Source organism: Alosa alosa, chromosome 10 (genome assembly GCF_017589495.1).
Source record: "Alosa alosa isolate M-15738 ecotype Scorff River chromosome 10, AALO_Geno_1.1, whole genome shotgun sequence".
NCBI lineage: Eukaryota > Metazoa > Chordata > Actinopteri > Clupeiformes > Clupeidae > Alosa > Alosa alosa.
Window position 1 is genome coordinate 14,273,558 of NC_063198.1, and position 19,319 is coordinate 14,292,876.

The window sequence follows — 19,319 nt, forward strand, 5'->3', positions numbered from 1 at the left end:
ATTCTTCCGAGTGTTTCGTTGTAGGCCTACTGCACACACACTGTGGAATCCGCTGGAGCTCGTTACATCACTTTGTGCACAGAATAAGTCGTCCCCTGTTTAATGTTACAACAAATTCACAACTTGTTTGACAGAAAAAATTACAAGTTGATCGCTGTTAGAGAGTGTTACCCACATAACTAGCATCTGTTTTTCAATGCTTAGCGTTATTGTAGCCTAAATTTAGCAACAGTTTACCAGCTTGTGCTCTCTCACTCACACACACACTCACACCATGCGTAGGCTGCATGCACACATCCGGACAATTAATAAGGATTTACACGTATACTGTAGAGAGAGTCCTGTAAAAGTAGCCTATACTGTTTGTGAAGCTGTCCTACTGTAAAACTAAACATAGCCTTCTGATAAACTATTCAGAGATGGACATCAGAAAATTCTTCCCGAACAGAGGCAGATGGAGAGGAACAGTGAGGAGGATGAGGGAGGTATGATAATTTTGCCCACATTAACAGTAACATTAACATTTATGCTGGTAATAGCCAGTGCTGTGATTTGATCAATGGTTTAATGGCAAATGTAGCCTATAACAATATACACAGAATCAGAGTAGCCATCTGTGTAGATTATTATAGGCTAAATTTGCAAATTATCACCAAAAGTCAGTATGAAGGCTTTAGTAGGCTATTTAAGCTACAAAGAACTGCAGTATTGCCAGGATGTCTATAGGACCCTTGCCTGGGAGGGAATTCTATATCTCAATTTTGACTAAAAATAAGCTTCCCTTGTGTTAGTAGGAAAGCCTATTAAATTCATGCAGTGAGTATAGGCCTACTTATGCCTATGTGTTTGGATGTTGCTAGATAGTGGCTGCTACAACAATTGAGGGAGAGAGTGCTGGAGGAGGAGGAGAAGGTCGAAGAGAGGGGAGAAAGAGCACAGGCGTAAAACTATTCAGAGTATGGAGGAGGACGTCTGTGACCTAGGGGAGATATGTGATGGTCCAAATCAGGCGATTTATTTTATATTGCGTGCACAGTTAATTAGATTTTTTTTTTTAATGTATTGGGAGTTGGGGGCCTGTGTCCCAGCAAAGCTATAGGTCTAGAATCGCCCCTGGCCCAGGCTACATTGGACGTGATACTTTGAATAAACAAACTACATTTCCGACTGTAAGGTCCCAAATTGAAACAAGCGATGGGCTAATGGTCCCGAATTTAACGTTTCAGAAGACGTGCCACACAGCTAGACAACAAGTGGCAGACAGAGAAACGTCACTTATGCTACCAAACACTGCTTTTGAGTCACATCGTTGCAAATGTCAAACGATCACAAAATGGCTTGTCTTCACTATCAGGAAAGTTATGCAATAAGCTAGGCTTAACTCAAAACATTTGTTATTCCATTCTGATCTGTAGAAATCACATGCAGCGATTACATGCAGCGCTGCTTACTGCACATTAATTATAGGCTAATATATTATGATATTCAGTATACATTATTGAATGCTTAGCTGGAATGATGTTTTTCCCTATCATCCTATTGTTAAAGCAGGCATACCTGCGGGCATGTATCGGGCTACAGGTTTTCTACAGGAATGGCATGTTTGAACGGGCACTGCATAGTTGTATAAACTTGCGATATGTGCCGATCGAGTTGTTGGCGAAAACATAGCTTCAGCAAAACAACTGTGCACTGATGCCTGTATTCTGTTTGTTTTATTCTACGGAAACAAGCAAGAGAACACATCAACTTGCCTAATGTTATAGGGAAGCGCCAGATATTGCTGAGATTCTCTGAAGGTTACGTCACACGATGCGAATAAACCGTTTCCATCAACTTTATTCACATTATAGCCTACCTTATGCGCATCGAGAGTTAATCCACCCCCCTCTAGCGAATCAAATATAGATGCGCATTAGGATTTTTGATGCGCATTTCACGTGTTTCCAACCGGGATTTCTTATTCGAATAGATTAAAGGGACACCAGGCAACGTTTTCCTGTTAATTAATCATCTCCGTAAGTCGGTATATGGTTAAATGACTCATTACGGGGCGAATGAAGGCTCTCTCGCCCGCCCCTATGCCTGTAGAAAGAATATCCCACTTGCAAGTTCGGTGTATCCTACCCGCCAACCGAAGCAGGATCAGTTTACAGCACAGAGGCAGGCTAACGAAACGCTAGAGATTGTTGCAAACGTGTGTATAATGGCAGAGCCTGCGAAGAAGCAGCGAAACCCCTTGACAGAAGACGCAAAGAAAAGGAAAAGAGCTTCAAACCAAGCGAGGGGGAGTTTCGTAGAGAAAAATCATCAGGCTTGCCTGGTGTCCCTTTAAATGCGCATTAGTAAGTTGGATGGAAACACGCTAAGTGATTCACCTGATGTTTCCTGCATGTGTTTATTTCGTTTATATAGCCATTATCAAGTGGGCACATGGGCGATAACAGCCCATAACTAATGTAAGAGACACATTGAATTATTTTTTGTTTTAGAACAAACTTTATTGGAATATGGGATACACATACCAGTAAGGGGACAGATACTGTCCAAAAAACATTGGCATATGAAATAACCAACACCCAAACATCAGAAAGATCCAGTTTTTTTTAACTGTAGTATCCCCAGTATAAATAACAGCTGCACCCTATTAGGGTGAAACATTTTCTGCTGCTTCCTCTGTAGCAGAATGCAGATGCTTTGGGGTAGTGGCAGTAATATTGGCTGTGGAGTCATCTGCTGTCCCTGTCTTCTGGTAGCGCTGTTTTGACTGAGCTTTCTCTGCACGTGTGGAATCGCTGACCTTGCTGAAGGCCTTCAGCATAGAACGGTGCACCTTGATGCCCCGCCGAATGTCTGAGGCAGTCCAGTGCTGTCGAGTGAGCGCCTCCTGCAGGCCAAAGGGCCCATCGCGTATGCGCCGTACGCCTCTGCAGACTGCCGAACTTCGTAGCTCCAGACCTACCTCATGTATAAGCTTGCGCAAGTAACGCTGTGTCTCATTCACGCATTGAGCCTCTGTAGGAATACAAGCCCAAGAGGAGAACAGAAGAGGAGGGGGGGAGAGAGAGAGAGAGAGAGAGGGGGGGGGGGAGGGAGGGGGAGAGAGAGAGCAGAGTGAGAAGGATGAACAGATCAAAATGCAGATTTTGGATCTTAAGTTTTAAGATCCTCATTTTCTGCTTCCTTGTGGCTTCCACAAACAGCTACGTTCCGTCAACACATGCCAGTGGGTGTTCCCGACGGTAGCTATGCAAATGACTTAAGGTATAACCGTAATTTGATTGGCTGGTGTCGTCTGTCGGTGCAGCAACAGCTGAACTTCTCAGCGCGAGCGACGGGAGCAACGCGATGCAACGGACCCACAATTCAGTTCGGCAACGGATGGCGTAAGCCCATGTAAAGTGGACGGGATGCGTCTCCAGCACTGCAACGCACGCAACTGTGTGTGGGAGCCGTTACAACTGAGACAGTAAATAAAATTAGCGACATGTATTATCAACTCAACACAGTTTCCGCACATTACAGCTTTTGTATCACAAATACTTCACACCATACATTATGTGCATGTAAGGGTGGAGTGTGAGTGACTAAATGCTTCTGCTGCTGTTACCGAGGGTGAAGTGGGGGGGCTGGAAATGGATGCAGCGCAGACCCGTGAGGATGGGGGGAGACTTGCTGTGTGGCTGCAGCATCCCGTGCACCGCCAGCTCATACGCCTCTTGAGACTGAAGGTCCACACCTGAGTATCTGGGTACCACATATTTTCACAGTTGAATTGCTTGCAATGGCCAATTCATACATCAGCAAAGGATCTACAGATTATCTGTGATTGTCAGTGCATGAGCGTGCATCTGTGAGCACAAATGGTCTTCATGGTAGAAAGACAGACCAACGTACGTAATCAGAGCTTTCTGATGGCCTCCCTGAATCATAGCCAGGATCTTCTCCAGCTTTTCCAGAGTGATGTGATCTAAAAGAAAAAACAGCACATATTTCGAGTGGTGTTTTATTTTGAGAACAGAGGCATTCAGGCTACAGTGATGTAAACAAAACTAGGAAAATGAGGAAAATCAGGAAATTTGACTGACAGGATCAGCATTGGTTAGACTAGAACCCATAATTACCAAATGTAGTCCTTTCTATGATGCGCCCGGTGTAAGAAAAGTCATCTGTGGCCATCCCAAACTCCCCTTCTAATGTGTAGTCCTGCCGTAACATGTGATGACCAACACAACAATGATCAAACAGTTCGAGGTCTCATAGTGAATGTCATATGTACCTCATAGAGGTCGACATCGCAACCTTAGAAATTAAAGTCATACTATATATTTCTTGCAGCCATTTTGCTTAACCAGCTGATCCCAATTAGCACAACTCTTCAGCTAGGTAGATCAGCCAATTAGTGATATCACCTGTGTTAAGCGTACAGGCAGAAAAAACACATGGCAGGACCGTTTTCAGAAAGTGGGATATCCACCTCTGCTGTGTGAGAACATTACTATCTAAAAATGTTCATCATTAGTTCCCAATACTTGCCCATAATATCGGTCATCTTCACATTAGTATCTAACTTACCCTTGTAACCGGCGAGCTGTAGAACTCTGCTAGGGCCCTGTTTGCTTGTCCAACACCTAGAACTGAGACAGAAAAGACATACATTCTCAGGTAAGGCAAGACAACAAACTTTTCTGATAATCCATCTTGTTACTCAGAGACTATACCATACCAAGGATGAAAACATACCAAGCACTCCAGATGAGAATGCATCCAGACGATGGCCCACTCCTACCTTCAGAGTCCTATACCGCGGCCCTCTCACTAGAGGATACATGTGAAACATTAATTGAACACCTTTACGGTGTTAACTGAATGTCAAATAACCTACAATCAGCTCAGCATTTTATGAAGGCTTGACTAAAGGCATGTCTTTAGCCTGTATAACAGTGCTTTGTTTCAGTGACTGTAGCATTACTTTAAGTTAAAATACATGAGAAAGATAGAAGTAGAAAGTCTGCACACATCACTTGAAAGCAAAAGAATAAAATATCGCACAACCTGTAATGGAATGATGTAGGATAGTAATGCGTCCATGCACATGAACTAAACACTTCAATTATTATTATGGTCAGTGCAATAGAAGAGAATACCTTGAGGGCTGGCAGAAAGAACTGGGAGCTGAGTGGCAGCCATAATGAGTTCCTTGGTTGTTCCTGACTCTCCACTGGGTAAAGCCTGGAAATTAACCTCAAGTTTCGGGGCAGGAGAAGGAGCAGCATTGATTTCTAGGGGGAAATACACGTTTTACAATTCGCAGTCATGTCAATGTCAGTCATGCTACTGTGGCACAAGTCTATCTCCAATAGTCTTTCTTGTTGTAAATAACTATCATATTAAACAGTCTTCTTGTAAATGCGAAAGTTATCAGGAAAAAAATATATTAACCTTTAAGGAGATTTGCTTCTATGGTATCACGGACGAGTTTCCAATGAATTCCGGAGGGCTTAAATACGGAAAACAACCCTTCAAGTTTACGGTAAAGTCGAGCAGGACTTGACATTTTTGTGCTCTGAAAGAATGACGTTGTTTCCACATACGGTTATTAAATGAAAACGAAATAAGGGTACAATGCAGTCGCGATTAGGCTACAGCCAAGAATAGATGGCCCATCAAAATGCGTCAGACGAAAGCGCACTTTTCTGGGGAACAGTGACCGTCCAGGTCAAAGCATTAAAAATCTTTCTTTGGTGGACAAGTATTATAGGCCCATCGCTTCTAAAAAACATTTCCAACGTCCAGACATACCCAAAACATACAAGACTAAAGATAACTCCTGTAAACAGTGACCAGTCCCTGTCAAGTCGCCAGAAATTACCATGGACAGTGGAAATTACTAACCTAACCTTATCTTTCCCACGAAGAAAGGTGCATGTGTGAGGATGTGCATAAAAAAAAATCACTGCCACCTGCTGTTGTGGAGAGGTTTGGCATGTACATTTCTGTGTCACTGTCTTCACTGTAGGCTGCATCACATTTGGTTTTATGGCGCACTCTACTGGTTCAAGTTTAAAAATGACAAAAGATTGTAACATTTCATACAGTTTCAACAATAACTAGGCCTTTCAACTGCAATGAGTGACAGGCTATACTATGACATAATATTGAATGTATCCAAGAAAAATGAGGAAAAAAAGTCAGTCTTGGCTGACTGACCAACAATGAAGTTGAATAGAAAGTACACAATTTAAGTGTAAGTTGAGTTTGTATTTGAACAAAAGACTTTCACTGAACTGTTTCTCTTTATACACCCTTGGATGAAGATGAGTTATGTGAAGCAGACAGACAACATGTTATATGGTTATGGTTATAGAAACACTTTTGTCCAAAGCGACATATACAAATACAAAACAATATAATATTTAAATTTAACAGGGAACAAATTAAAATGTTGGTCAGACTATCATAAGGAGAATAGCAATAATAAAAAATGTCAATTCAATCAATAGCCTAATGAAATAAACAATTGAAAATGAGGTGAAAAAGCAATAATAAACAATAATATCCATTCAATCAATAATATAAAAACAATAACATGGTAAAACTACATTAAGGAGAATATCAATAATAAAACAATAATGTCAAATTAATCAACCGCCTAATGGAAATAAAACAATATTATACAAACCATAATGCATAAGAAGCACTTAAAGAACTAAGTGCATGTTGAACAGATATGCCTTTAGACCAGAGGTTCCCAAACTGAGGCGCGCCTCCCCTGGGGGGCGCCAAATGATTTGAGGGGAGGTGCGGAAGGTTGATTCAAAAAAGAAGCAAGTACAAAAGAAGGGAAAACGTTTATTTCATGTCAGAACTATCTATGTTTTTTTTTTCATTGATTATGTAATTGTCAACATTATAAAATTGAAATAAATCATAGAAGAGATGTATACTAAATCTTTGGGATAGTGGAAAGTATTATTGATCCCTATCCTGAGTGAGAATGTATTGTGCCAAACTTCATAACGTAATTTAGCAACAGTGCGGCCAGCCGAGCTAACTGCAAGTTACCAGTGAACAGTACAGCTCCAAGCGGATTTGTACACGCAGCCTTACAACACTGTTTACAGCTCTTCGAGTCACGGTAAAATTTATTTTTTGGTAGGCTAATTTAGGTAAACTTATGGTGTGGGTGGTTGCGTTTCTTTAGGAATCCGCCGCCTTGGTTTGTATAGAAATGAATATTAAGTGACAGATACACGTAAGAGGTTGGACATACGTGACGGTAATATGTGACGTTCCGATAAGCTAACTTAAAATGGACAGATTTGTCACATTTTATCGCTGCACGGCCCGAGCCTGATATGGGCAACAAAGCCAAACGTCGAAAATATGATGAAAACTCATTGCATTGCATAGCATAGTATAGCACCTATTAAAGTGGCTTAACTGAAGTGAATATCATTATTTAAAAAAAATATATATTGGGGGGGGGGGGGCACATTGATGGAGTTTGGGAACCCATGCTTTAGACCCCTCTTAAACAAACCAAAACTATCACAGGAACGGAGAGCACTGGGCGACTCATTCCACCAACATTAATCCACTGAGGAATAGAGTCTTGAATTAGACCTATGACTGGTCGACAAAACAGACGCTCATCAGAAGACCGCAGTGGGCGGTTGGGGATGTACGTCTTGATTGAATTAAAATAACAAGGAGCAGATCCAGTCAGTGTCCTATAGGCCAAAGTGAGAGATTTAAATTTAATTCTGGCTACTATAGGGAGCCAATGGAGAGTAACTAGGAGAGGAGTTACATGTGTCCTATATGTTATATATCTGCTTCACACAACTCCCATCTTGCTAGCCATATGCAATAGCTTGTGCAGTCATGTTGCAACAATTGCAACAATTATTTGTTGCAACAATTTGCAACAATTGCAAATATATATATAATTTTATATAATTAATATAATATATCATATATATAATTATAAATATAAATATATAAGCAAATTTCATACAGGGGTAATTCAATGTGCTTTACATAAACAAAAGCAAAGAGTAAAAGTACATAAAAGCATAAAAGGGCAATAGTTTAAAAATGTTTAAAAAGTAAAGTACATAAATTAGAATATAGTCAGGTAGAACTTTTTGGAATTTGGGCATAAGTGTGACATAAGGTACTAATGCAATTTTTTTGCATAAATTGTAAGGGGGGGTCCTTTCAGAATCTGACGGGTGCCGCTCCGGCACCCTTGAGCATTTTCTTTAAAATGACATCACCTACCACACCCCTTTTTTGATCATATTAAATCAAAATAGACATTAACCTATAAACCCATCATGTATGGTATCAAATTAAAGCTCTTTTCATACAGAAATCAGCTTTGACCATAATAAAGTAGAAAAAATAGTTTAGGTCCCTCCAGAGAACAAAATACCTTTTGCAAAGTGACCTTTAAGGTTAAATTAGGTTTCTTTTTGCTGCATAGTAGCTTATACCTCTAAATCGTGTCATGTTTGGTATTAAATTAAACAAATTATGGAACTGTCATGTAGCTTAATACATACAGGAATACAATCATTCAATAGTAATTCATTTTAATATGAATTATAGCAAGTCTGATGTACCCTAGTTCACCAACTTGCGGGTTAGCTAGCACGTTAGCTTTAATTTCCCTTGAATCAGCCTGAATTTCAGACAGCAATGTTGTGAGGTACTTCCCAGGTAGTTAGCACATTAATTATAACTGTCTTTGGATTTCCCCCCAGAATAGACAAATTAAAAATTTTTTAATGCTTTAAAACAGACAACACAATCCAGGATTGATACAAACTAGTCTGAGTTATGAGGTACTTGCCAGTTAGTCAGCACATTAACTATAATAGTCCTTGAATTTGCCCCCTAATTACAGAGAAAACTGCAAAGTTGATTACAGGAGGAGAGGACAGAATCAAGAAAAATATTTCTTCCAGTATTGCAAGGAATGACACGAATCATTTGGAAATACAACAACAAATGTAAATCAGGTTTATAGCCCAAGACCCTTTCAACAATAAAATAAAATGATTTATATAGGTTTATAGCCCAAGTATAGACCCTTTCAACAATAAAATAAAATGATAAATGGAACTCTCTTGAAAGGGTCTATACTTGCATATACAAGGAATTTGGTCTCTGCATTTATCCCATGAACACACAGTGAGATGAAGCACACAACGAGCACACATGAGGTGAAGCGCACACTAACCTGTAGCAGTGAGTTGACTTGCTACAGTGGCGCTCGGGAGCAGTGAAGGGTCAGGTGCCTTGCTCAAGGGCACTTCAACTGTGGTTGTGGGCATGGGAGAGCAGTGCTCTTCAACCCCCCCACATTTCTCCTACTGGTCGGGGATCGAACCGGCAGCCCGAAGCCCTAACCAGTAGGCCACGGCTGCCCAAGTATACTTACATATGCCAGTACGGGAGTATGCCTATGTTCCCACAGCCCTATGTCCCCTAACCCTAACCCACACCTCAGGCCTAACCCTAACCCTAGAAATGTGGGAACACAGGGCTGACCCCACCGATGCAAGGAATTTGTGCTCTGCATTTTACCCATTCGGGGGTAGTGTACAACACACCCACACAAACAGTGTACTGTACACCCATTCAAACACACACACACACCCTAGAGCAGGGAGCATACCAGGAGTATACATACACACCCGGAGCAGTGGGCAGCCCTTGATCCAGCGCCCGGAGAGCAGGGCTCAAGGACACCTCATCCAGATGTGGGTACCTCACATGGATGTGGGAGAGCGCTGTTAAGTCACTCCCCCCACTCACATTTTTCCTACCAGTCGGGGATCGAACTGGCCACCCTTTAGTCACAAGTCCGATTCCCTAACCAGTAGGCCATGGATGCCCAAAGTAATTGACATTAATGCTGGCTGCAAAATTAGACAAATGTTATGATTTGTTGGCTGTATGCATTGTTTGGTTGTGATAGTGTGTCATATCCATATGGCAAAGGGAAAACCTCAGCAATCAATGCTTGCCTACTATGGAAAGACTGTTGAAAGCCTCAGTAACTTGATACATGCTATTCACCAAGAAAAGAGACCCTGCTAAAATAAAGAGTCTCCCTCCAACAAGAGAATATGCAGCGGAACACATCAAGCGTGCACGGCTGCAAGTCCTTTTGTGGAGAGCTGCTGACAAAAAAAACACCTCCAGTGTGAAAATAGAGGATGGAATTCCTGTGCCTGTTCATGGAAACACTGACATTGCACCCAAAACAGGTCTACAGCTTGTTGCTTGTGGATGCAAGGCAGTGCCAGCATGCTCCAGGGCCTCTTGCCGCTGTCAGTCAGATGGACTACCATGCACCACCTACTGCCATTGCAAAGGTGGTGAACAGTGTGCAAATAAAAATTCGAAGATGGCTACACTTTCAGTGGAGGATACTGATGACAGCGAGGGAGAAATGTCTGATTGAATGAATGTTTTTTGGAGGAGACATTTGATGTTTGTGATGTGTACAAGGCCAGCCTGGCAACATGTTCTGTATTGCTTTCAGAATCTGTGAGAAAGTTCTACTTTGTTCCTTATAACTTTGTCTATTTGATTAATTGTTGAGGGTTGATACAATTCATATGTCTCTTGTGGTTGTTGTTCAGCCTACCATTTCATTTTTAGCATGTTTTTATTGACATCATTGATTTCTGTTTGAGAAGAGCTTTCATTTGATACCATACATGATGGGTTTATACAGTAATGTGCATCTAGTTATTTTTTATGGTCAAAAAAAGGGGGCGTGACAAATTATGTCATTTAAAAAAAATGCTCAAGGGTGCCGGAGCGGCACCCGTCAGATTCTGAGTCTACACCCCCTAAACTATCAATTTATGAAAAAAAATTGCATTACTACCTTATGTCACACCTATCCTGGGGTTCTACCTGACTAATACTTAAAAGACACAAAACCTCTGCTCGTCTTTGATTAATCCTTGGCCATCAGACAGTTTCTCGACAGGTTATTACTGTGACAAAACCTCTGTCTGCCTATTATTATCTATCGGCACACAACAAGTGCCCTTTATGAAACTCACACAGATTCTTATGTTTTGGCATAAACAGTAAAAGGAATGATGAGCACTCTGATTAACAGCATAAAAGCATGAGTGGAGCACTCTGATTAACAGCATAAAAGCAGAGCCAGGGAGATGTCAGGTTTTTTGTATATTGAGAGAATATGGCACTCATTTGACTAAATTGTGCACTCGTTTTACTAAATTGTGGTCTCATTTTACTAGATTGTGCTCACAATTTAGTATATTGTGTGCTCGTTTTACTAAAGTGCGCTTATTTGACTAAATTGTGGTCTCTCAACCTCAGCAACAACATAATGCATGATAATGTGGTAATGACATTTAGAAATCATAAAAATAAAGAAGAGGGAAGACAAGTTTGATGCTGAAACCAAATACACAAAGTCTTACACAAAGTTTCAGATGCACTACCTCCCTGCCACATTTATTTACTGAATGTTTGGGACAAATGTTGATACCTAATTACAGCGAGACTGCAGATTGCGTGCTGCAGAACAATTAGAAGTTTGCTCTGGCTTACCTCTTCTCATTCATGGGAGACCTGATCTGTGATTTTTGATAGTTTACAGGGAAATTTATAATTGACCGTGACGGAGGCCATTGCAATGGCCTTTGTGTGGGAGGCATTGGGTTAACAATGACGCCTTTTGTGTGAAGCGAACGAATGCACTTGAGGATCCCACAGGTGTTCAAGGCACAATCAAGGTCATCAACTAAAGAGACACACCACAGAGAAAATCATATATACATAATGATAAATCATAGTTTACAGTATCCATACGACAAAATGCAATCTGCTGTCCAGTGACCACTTTGGCCGAATTGTCTTAAAAAATGTTTTCAAAACTATGACAATTGAGACAAATGATAAATAGAGCAGAATGTGTCCTGCAAAATGTAAAACTACCTATAAACACAATCCAGGACAATGAATTGCCGGAAATCAATGGCCAAAGTTACCTCCAGTGTTTCGGTAAACATCATCAGATTACAACCCATAATAAATATAAGAGAATGGTAGATGAATATCTGTTAACTATATGTTAACTTAACATGTTCTCTAAACAGCGTGAAGGCATTCAATAGACTGATTTAATAATTAACCTCTTATCTTTAAAATACTATTAGTAAGATCCACATGAATACAATAGGAACCTGACATGTAACCTTGCTAATATAAGCATGGCATTCATAAAATTACAAATTAATTACTAATTAATTGTTATTATGCTGGACACTCTGTACTGAATGCTGAGGATTACATTTCTGGTATTTTTCGTACAGTATTAGCTTTACTATGTGAATGTTTGTTGTCTGTTTCCCAGTGGGTGTGAACTCAGTAAGTTCATGTTTGAAGCTTTGCTCAGGCCATTTCTGACGTAGATAAGAGGCAGGACTCTTGGGAGAGACAAGACTATTAACATGTTTGTATGACAAATTCTCTATGTGTAGTTGTCGACAAGCAGTGGAGAGAGAGAAGGGGCATGTTGAACTTTGACTGAAGTGCTTTTAAAAGGTAAGTCTGACAAACATTGTCTGAATGTTGAACATAGCAGCTAGCTACAAGCTTTCAGTTTGGTTAATTGTTGACTTGCCACTGACAGTGGTGATATTTGCTTTTGGTTGTTTATTTTGAGTTTTAATACTCCTAGCTGGTACCCCACCACTTATATGGATATCGAACTTAATCGAAAACATAGTAAATAGATATATACATTTTGTATTATATGAGAGTGAATGTGCCATGTACTTGTTTTAACATTTATTTATTTATTTGGAGGTGTATAATTGTTGGAATGGGGAAACTACCAGCCAGAAGCATCTTTCTGGGAATCGCTGTGACAGCCACTGTATGCACCACTATCATTGCATTAGTTCTATCCTTGGCTCAGCACTACACTATGGACTTACCCAACGGCACACAGGTGATTGAGGAAACTTTCAGCTCCACCTGAAAGGTCAAAAACAGCTTCTAGGAATAGTCCATTGTTCTTCTTATCCCTGACAGATGTGACCTTACAGTATTCTTGCTAAATTTTTGATCGTGTTCTTCAGATGTTCTTATGCTGGTGCTGGCTTAGTGGTTGCTTACTCAACCTGTAATTATTTCCACGATAAAATTACTGTTATGGTGGACTGCCTAACTCTTATGTCCTAACAGTCTGTGTGCTTGGTTATTAGTTAGGCTACCATGTTACAGTTACAAAGTTAATTTTGTTTGTAAATTTTTCATTTTTAGTATGGAATAGTCTTTGATGCTGGATCTTCCCACACATCTCTCTTCATATATAAATGGCCAGGAGGCAAAGAAAACAACACCGGGATTGTGTCACAGATGAAGGTGTGCGAGGTGGATGGTTGGTAACTTTTGAATATCACCTATCTCACAGCTTGTTCAGTTTCTTAATGTCACTGTAACTGATGCTGCTGCTCCAACAGAAGGCTGCAAGGAAAATTGCACCCCAACAGACTGTCAAAAACATACTGTACATTTCTAAATTTGGATAAATAAATCATTTTACCCCATGAAAAAGAAAACCTTTTTTTTTTTTAAAAACTGTCTCAAAGTAAAATACAATGTTGACATTACATGTCTGAAAATTTGAGTACTTTTTCCCTTGCTAATATAGCTCAACATAAACAAACACCGAAAGAAACCGAGATACATTCTATGCCTTTGCCTTACTATTATAGGGAACACTACTGGAAAATAGGATGAATCATAATCATAATACATTTCCCATGATAGACTCAGGGTTCTACATTTCCCATGGTGGGGCTCTATTTACAGGAGGGGGTATATCAAGCTACAGGCAAAATCCTCCCGCTGCAGGCCAAAGTCTTCAGCAGTGCTTAGATGTCGCCAAAGCCACAATACCTGTCAGACAGCAGCGGAGCTGCCCTCTATACCTGGGAGCGACGGCTGGTATGCGGCTCCTAAGGTACACTATACTTTGTTTTTATGCTTTACTATTTTAGTTGTCCTACCATGTCTTTGTCATATGTGTGTAGATTGTTTCCTGTATAGATGAGTGACCAAGACGTACATTGTGAAAGAATGAACTTTGAATCTTGCCTAAAAAACCCTGTAAACAGCAAAATATGTAATATCCAGGCTACAAGATCAGAATGCAACAGACCTCATCATGGAGGAAGTCGTCAACACAATAAAGGGTTATCCATTTGACTTCCGTGGTGCGCAGATACTCTCGGGTATGGAAGAAGGGGCTTATGGTTGGGTTACTATCAACTATATACTGGAGGGTTTCATCAAGGTGAGTTCTACTATGTGCACATGACCTGTGTTTCAAAGACAAGGAAGAAACACTAAAGATGCCATGGAACTGTAACATAAGACTGTCTCTGTTCTTGTTTGATGGCAGCACACGTTTGAAGGCCAATGGATTCAGCCAAAAGGAGGTAGGATCCTTGGGGCTCTGGATCTAGGAGGGGGTTCCACCCAAATAGCCTTCACTCCCAAAGAGCCAGTTAAGCAGCCTGATTCTGAAGCTGCTCTTCAGCTGTATGGCCATAGGTATGGGGTGTACACTCACAGCTACCTTTGCTATGGAAAGGACCAGGCCATGAAGCAGCTACAAGCACATCTGGTTTCGGTGAGAATCAGGATTTGGTGTTTCTATTGCATGCAGAGCAACTCAATATTTGAAAGATGACAAGCACTGTAATTGAAACGTAAAATGATCCAATTGATTATTCCAGACGAGTGGTTCTTCTACCACAATTATGCACCCATGCTATCATACAGGCTTCAACCTGACATTGACTCTGGGTGACCTCTACGACTCCCCTTGTGTGAGCAAGCCAGGAAATACTGACCCTGACAAAAGTGTCACCTTCTCTGGCATGAGTGACCCCAATCAGTGCCAGAGCCTCATTCAGAAGATAGTAAACATAAGCGAGTGTGCCTACAGCCCTGACTGTGGATTCAATGGAGTTTACCAGCCTCCAGTCCATGGAGAGTTCTTCGTAAGTCACTCCAAAATTGAATAACTGAGTGTAATCAACCAATAGCGCTAACCTGTTTAGGCATATGGTTACATTATGTTTCCATGTGTAAATAAATAAGGGTATCCTTTTGCCATACAGACTAATACCACATACAAAGTACATTTTCTGAATACAAATTCAGTGTCTTGGTGCTCTTTGTTCAGCTAGCAGGGTAATGATTTTTTTTCCATTGGCTTCTGCAGGCCTTTTCAGCGTACTATTACACATTTGATTTCCTGGGGCTCGCCCCTCAAGCCCCCTTACCAAAAGTCACCTCGACAATAGAGACCTTCTGCAAGAAGAGCTGGAATACTGTAAGAAAACACAGTTTCTCTCCTTTTACTGTCTACAACAGTGTTTCTCAAAGTGTGGTCCGGGGACTACTGGTGGTCCGCGAGCAGACGTGGTAAAATATAATATAGATGAGTTGTTTGCAATATTGAACCAAGTTGTATGTAAATCCAAACAGTTCTACAACACTGTCTATGTATGCCAGTTTAAATCATATGGATACTCTGACACAATAATCAAAGTGCAAAGACAATAAGCAAGGTGGTTCAGTGAGTAGGCCTATTGTGTAGGCTAATATACTGTTGAAGTAGGTCTAATCTTTTTTTTTTTAGCTAGGTGATCCGTGCGTTTCTTTTTTATTGGTTAAGTGGTTCTTCATCTGAAAAAGTTTGAGAAACACTGCTCTACAAATGTGTATCTCATAGTTCACACAAGGGCATGTGAAGACGTCAGTCCACCTTCACATGTGCAAACGTTACATCAAATACAGATGAATTAAATGAAAATATTTCACAACCCAACAACAGTGTGACTGATGATAATAAAACATATATATAAATATATTTACCGGTATGTAAATACTTCACAACTGGATTTAACCGGTTTTGATCTGAACTCTTCATGTACTGAATGTAGGTCACCAGATCAAAAGAGATAAGTATACGTTTGAATGAATTGGACCGATCTGCTAATGGCTGAATACAAATGTCTCAACACTGTTTGAAATGCATTATACAGTACCCTCCAGAAGTATTGGCACCTCTGCTAAAGTTGACTAAAAACCGGTATAAAAAATAATGTGTTGGTGATTTACTGTAATCTTAAATGAAAACAATTAAGAAAAATCCAACCTTGAAGGGAAGCAAACTGAGATGGAAGCTTGATTCTTGATTTTGTGTTCAGCAAACCATATTTGTTTTGATCTGGACATTTGTTTTGGTTCATTGACCTAATGAATGAGCCAATCATGACCAACTTTTAGTGTCTTGGCAGAGATTGACAGATTTCCTTTGAAAATGTTCAGGTTTTTCTTGATGTTCATGATACTATATAAGTATATATACTCTTTTGATCCTGTGAGGCAAATTTGGTCTCTGCATTTATCCCAATCCGTGAATTAGTGAAACACACTCAGCACACAGTGAACACACAGAGAGGTGAATACACACTAATCCCGGCGCAGTGAGCTGCCTGCAACAACAGCAGCACTAGGGGAGCAGTGAGGGGTTAGGTGCCTTGCTCAACGGCACTTCAGCCATGCCTACTGGTCGGGGTTCGAACCGGCAACTCTCCAGTAACAAGTCCGAAGCGCTAACCAGTAGGCCACGGCTGCCCTACTATGCACTTTAATTAGGTAATTGGCAGTGCTCAGTCCGAGGGGCAGGATAATCGGTTGTCTTTCAAATTCCCTCTGCATGCAATAGGACAGCGCTATAAGTCCCATGCGTTTTCCCACCAGTGGAGCTAATTGGCTAGTTCAAACTTTTTCCAACTTAAAAAAAGCTTAACTCGTGTCACGCTGTTCGCCAACAGCAACATCCATCTTTTCAAGTAGGAGGGAATTCAAGCCAAACCGTTGCAACTCTGCCATCAACCATTATGTTAAGCCCGCCTAACGTCTCTATACATGATTTGATTGGCCTGATAGAAGTTTAATTTTACCAGCTCACAAGCCAACGGAGAGTTGCTAGACGGGTGCGTCTAGATTTCTAGGCTAACAATAGACCACACTTCCAGACAAAGTCACTGTACCATTCAGTAACTCCTGCTGTTTACATTGGTAATTAAATGACTGGCTTTTACCTAGCATGCCCTCTAAATAATATATATATATAAATAATAAAGTATATTTTATGGGCTTTTTATGCCTTTAATTGACAGGATAGTGGAGAATGACAGGAAGCAAGTGGGATCCAGAAAGGCCCACGGGGCGGGAATCGAACCCAGGTCGCTGGTGTACGGTGCAGGTGCCCCAGCCAGTCGCGCCACAGCTGGGGCCACTTTTTAAGATTTTGTTGGGGACTTGGTGACCCCAAGATGATACCTTTGTCTGTAACTCTCCAACAGCCTATCCTACCATCCACCATACTGTATGTGGCGGCAAGATAACCATGGGTCTTTGTCCAAGCATGTTTGTCACATTTCCTGTTGATTAGAATCTTTTAATCATTGTTTGAACTGTAAATATAGGCATTTCAACAAAGTTGTCATAGACATTCTCTGACTTACAAATGTCAAAAAAACACTTTCTTTTTATTTAAATTTAGTGTATTCTCTTGTCTTTCCGATGTTAAAAAATGACTAGAGGATGTAGCCTCTGTGTGACTTTATTAGGTTAAGATTTTTCAGGGGTGCCAATAATTGTGAGCAACGTGTTTTAGTTGAAAATATTTCTTTATGAAATTTTCCTTTTTCTCAAAATACATTTGCTTCTTATCAAGGCTGGATTTTTCCTAATTTGTTTCATTGTGAGTTTACAATAAATCACCAACAGATTATTTTTTAATACCGATTTTTAGTCAACTTTAGCAGAGGTGTCAATAATTCTGGAGGGTACTGTAACTGTTTCCAGATCAGGGTGTTTCATATTGTGTCTGTTCTGTTTACCCAGATTCTGGTTGAATATCCTGACACAAAAGAAAAATACCTGAGAGACTACTGTGCTTCAGCTCAGTATATCATGACTATTCTTGTGCAAGGCTACAAGTTCAATGAAACCTGGGACAAAATCTACTTCCAAAAAAAGGTGGGTTGTGTCTTAACCTGCCTTCCAGTTGGAGAAACCATGAGTCCTTTACATAAAAGCAAAAGCAGCGTCACAGCCCTCATTGAAATATGCAAACAACCTGCCAAACTAGACATACAGTGAAGACATTGGTTGGAATGCATTTTCCTATTTGGAAAATGCATAGTCCAAATTGGAATATCCTCATGGGTATTACATACTGGACATGTAATTGCTTCACATGTCTGCCATGTTTAACATAATGCCACAAGTACTATGTGGACATTCCTACTTCCTACTATAAACAGAAACTTCAAGGCTCACGCTGGTATCTCATGCAGTGCCCTTCCTGTTAACATTGAATTCCTTAGGGATGAGGCACTAGATGATATATATGAGCAAATAAATCAAATAGAGAAAATGGAAAATAAGTTTTTTAAATGAATTCAACATTAAAATATAACCAGGACATTTGGAATAAAGGATATAAATAAATATGATCAAGCCAGATAACAGATGTAAAAAATGTACTGACAATCAAAATGTCACTGATTTTGACTTTTATGAATCCCTGAGTTACAAATTCATTAATGTGCTACAAACTCTGTAACAGTCTAATTGATAAAAGCCATGACATTTTTTCGTGAGATATCAGGGCTTCTCTTGTTTTTATGTGGTCTTGTGTTATTTGCTAACTTTTCGTCATGCTTTGTTTCGGAAAACACTTTATATTGCAATGTAACACAAAAGGAGCTCTACAAATAAAGATGGATTTGATTTGATGTGTCCTTGGCATTCCACAGGTGGCCGACACAGACATTGGTTGGACTCTGGGCTACATGCTTAACCTGACTAATCTGATACCCTCCAAACATCCCCTAGTGGTTACAGGAGTGCAGCGCAGTCAGTGGGCAGCTGAGGTGTTTTTCATTGTATTTGCACTTTTTCTCAGCCTTGTGATGGTCATCTTCCTCATATTTTGGTCACCATAATCACTAACTGAACACTAGTTATATTTCACATAATCACAAATCAATGGGAAAAGATCAGCACCTGACTAATTTGTGCTTTGTTTACTGTTAACACATTTTCATAAATTAAGTGTTTACGTGTGCAGTGCTGAAGATCCATTAAATTTCAAATATTTACCAACAAAAGAAAACAAAATTTACTGAAATATTTTATATAATACTGGAATAATG

At 40.2% G+C, this 19,319-nt stretch overlaps 2 protein-coding genes across 4 annotated transcripts; one reads left to right on the plus strand and one right to left on the minus strand.

The window, feature by feature from the left end:
- Positions 1–2,482: 2,482 nt before the first annotated feature.
- On the minus strand, positions 2,483–5,906 carry trub2 (TruB pseudouridine (psi) synthase family member 2). The gene is made up of 8 exons (XM_048254097.1): positions 5,443–5,906; positions 5,148–5,282; positions 4,744–4,818; positions 4,576–4,637; positions 4,125–4,206; positions 3,898–3,970; positions 3,611–3,747; positions 2,483–3,015 (listed from the first exon to the last, which is right to left on the minus strand). Exons 1-8 carry the CDS (start codon positions 5,555–5,557, stop codon positions 2,648–2,650), a joined length of 1,047 nt encoding a protein of 348 aa, XP_048110054.1. The 5' UTR covers positions 5,558–5,906; the 3' UTR covers positions 2,483–2,647.
- entpd8 (ectonucleoside triphosphate diphosphohydrolase 8) lies at positions 4,585–19,306 on the plus strand. Of its 3 annotated transcripts, XM_048254095.1 has the most exons (11): positions 4,585–4,665; positions 12,546–12,609; positions 12,874–13,018; positions 13,333–13,450; positions 13,885–14,035; positions 14,209–14,368; positions 14,477–14,707; positions 14,814–15,080; positions 15,305–15,415; positions 18,004–18,138; positions 18,921–19,302. In XM_048254095.1, the coding sequence occupies exons 3-11, from the start codon at positions 12,890–12,892 to the stop codon at positions 19,107–19,109; spliced, it is 1,491 nt and encodes a 496-aa protein (XP_048110052.1). In that variant the 5' UTR covers positions 4,585–4,665; positions 12,546–12,609; positions 12,874–12,889; the 3' UTR covers positions 19,110–19,302. The 3 variants fall into 3 exon arrangements, with proteins under 3 accessions (XP_048110052.1, XP_048110051.1, XP_048110053.1); XM_048254094.1 differs by lacking the exon at positions 4,585–4,665 and having other exon boundaries at positions 12,526–12,609; XM_048254096.1 differs by lacking the exons at positions 4,585–4,665; positions 12,546–12,609 and having other exon boundaries at positions 12,894–13,018; positions 13,333–13,434; positions 18,921–19,306.
- Positions 19,307–19,319: the final 13 nt, after the last annotated feature.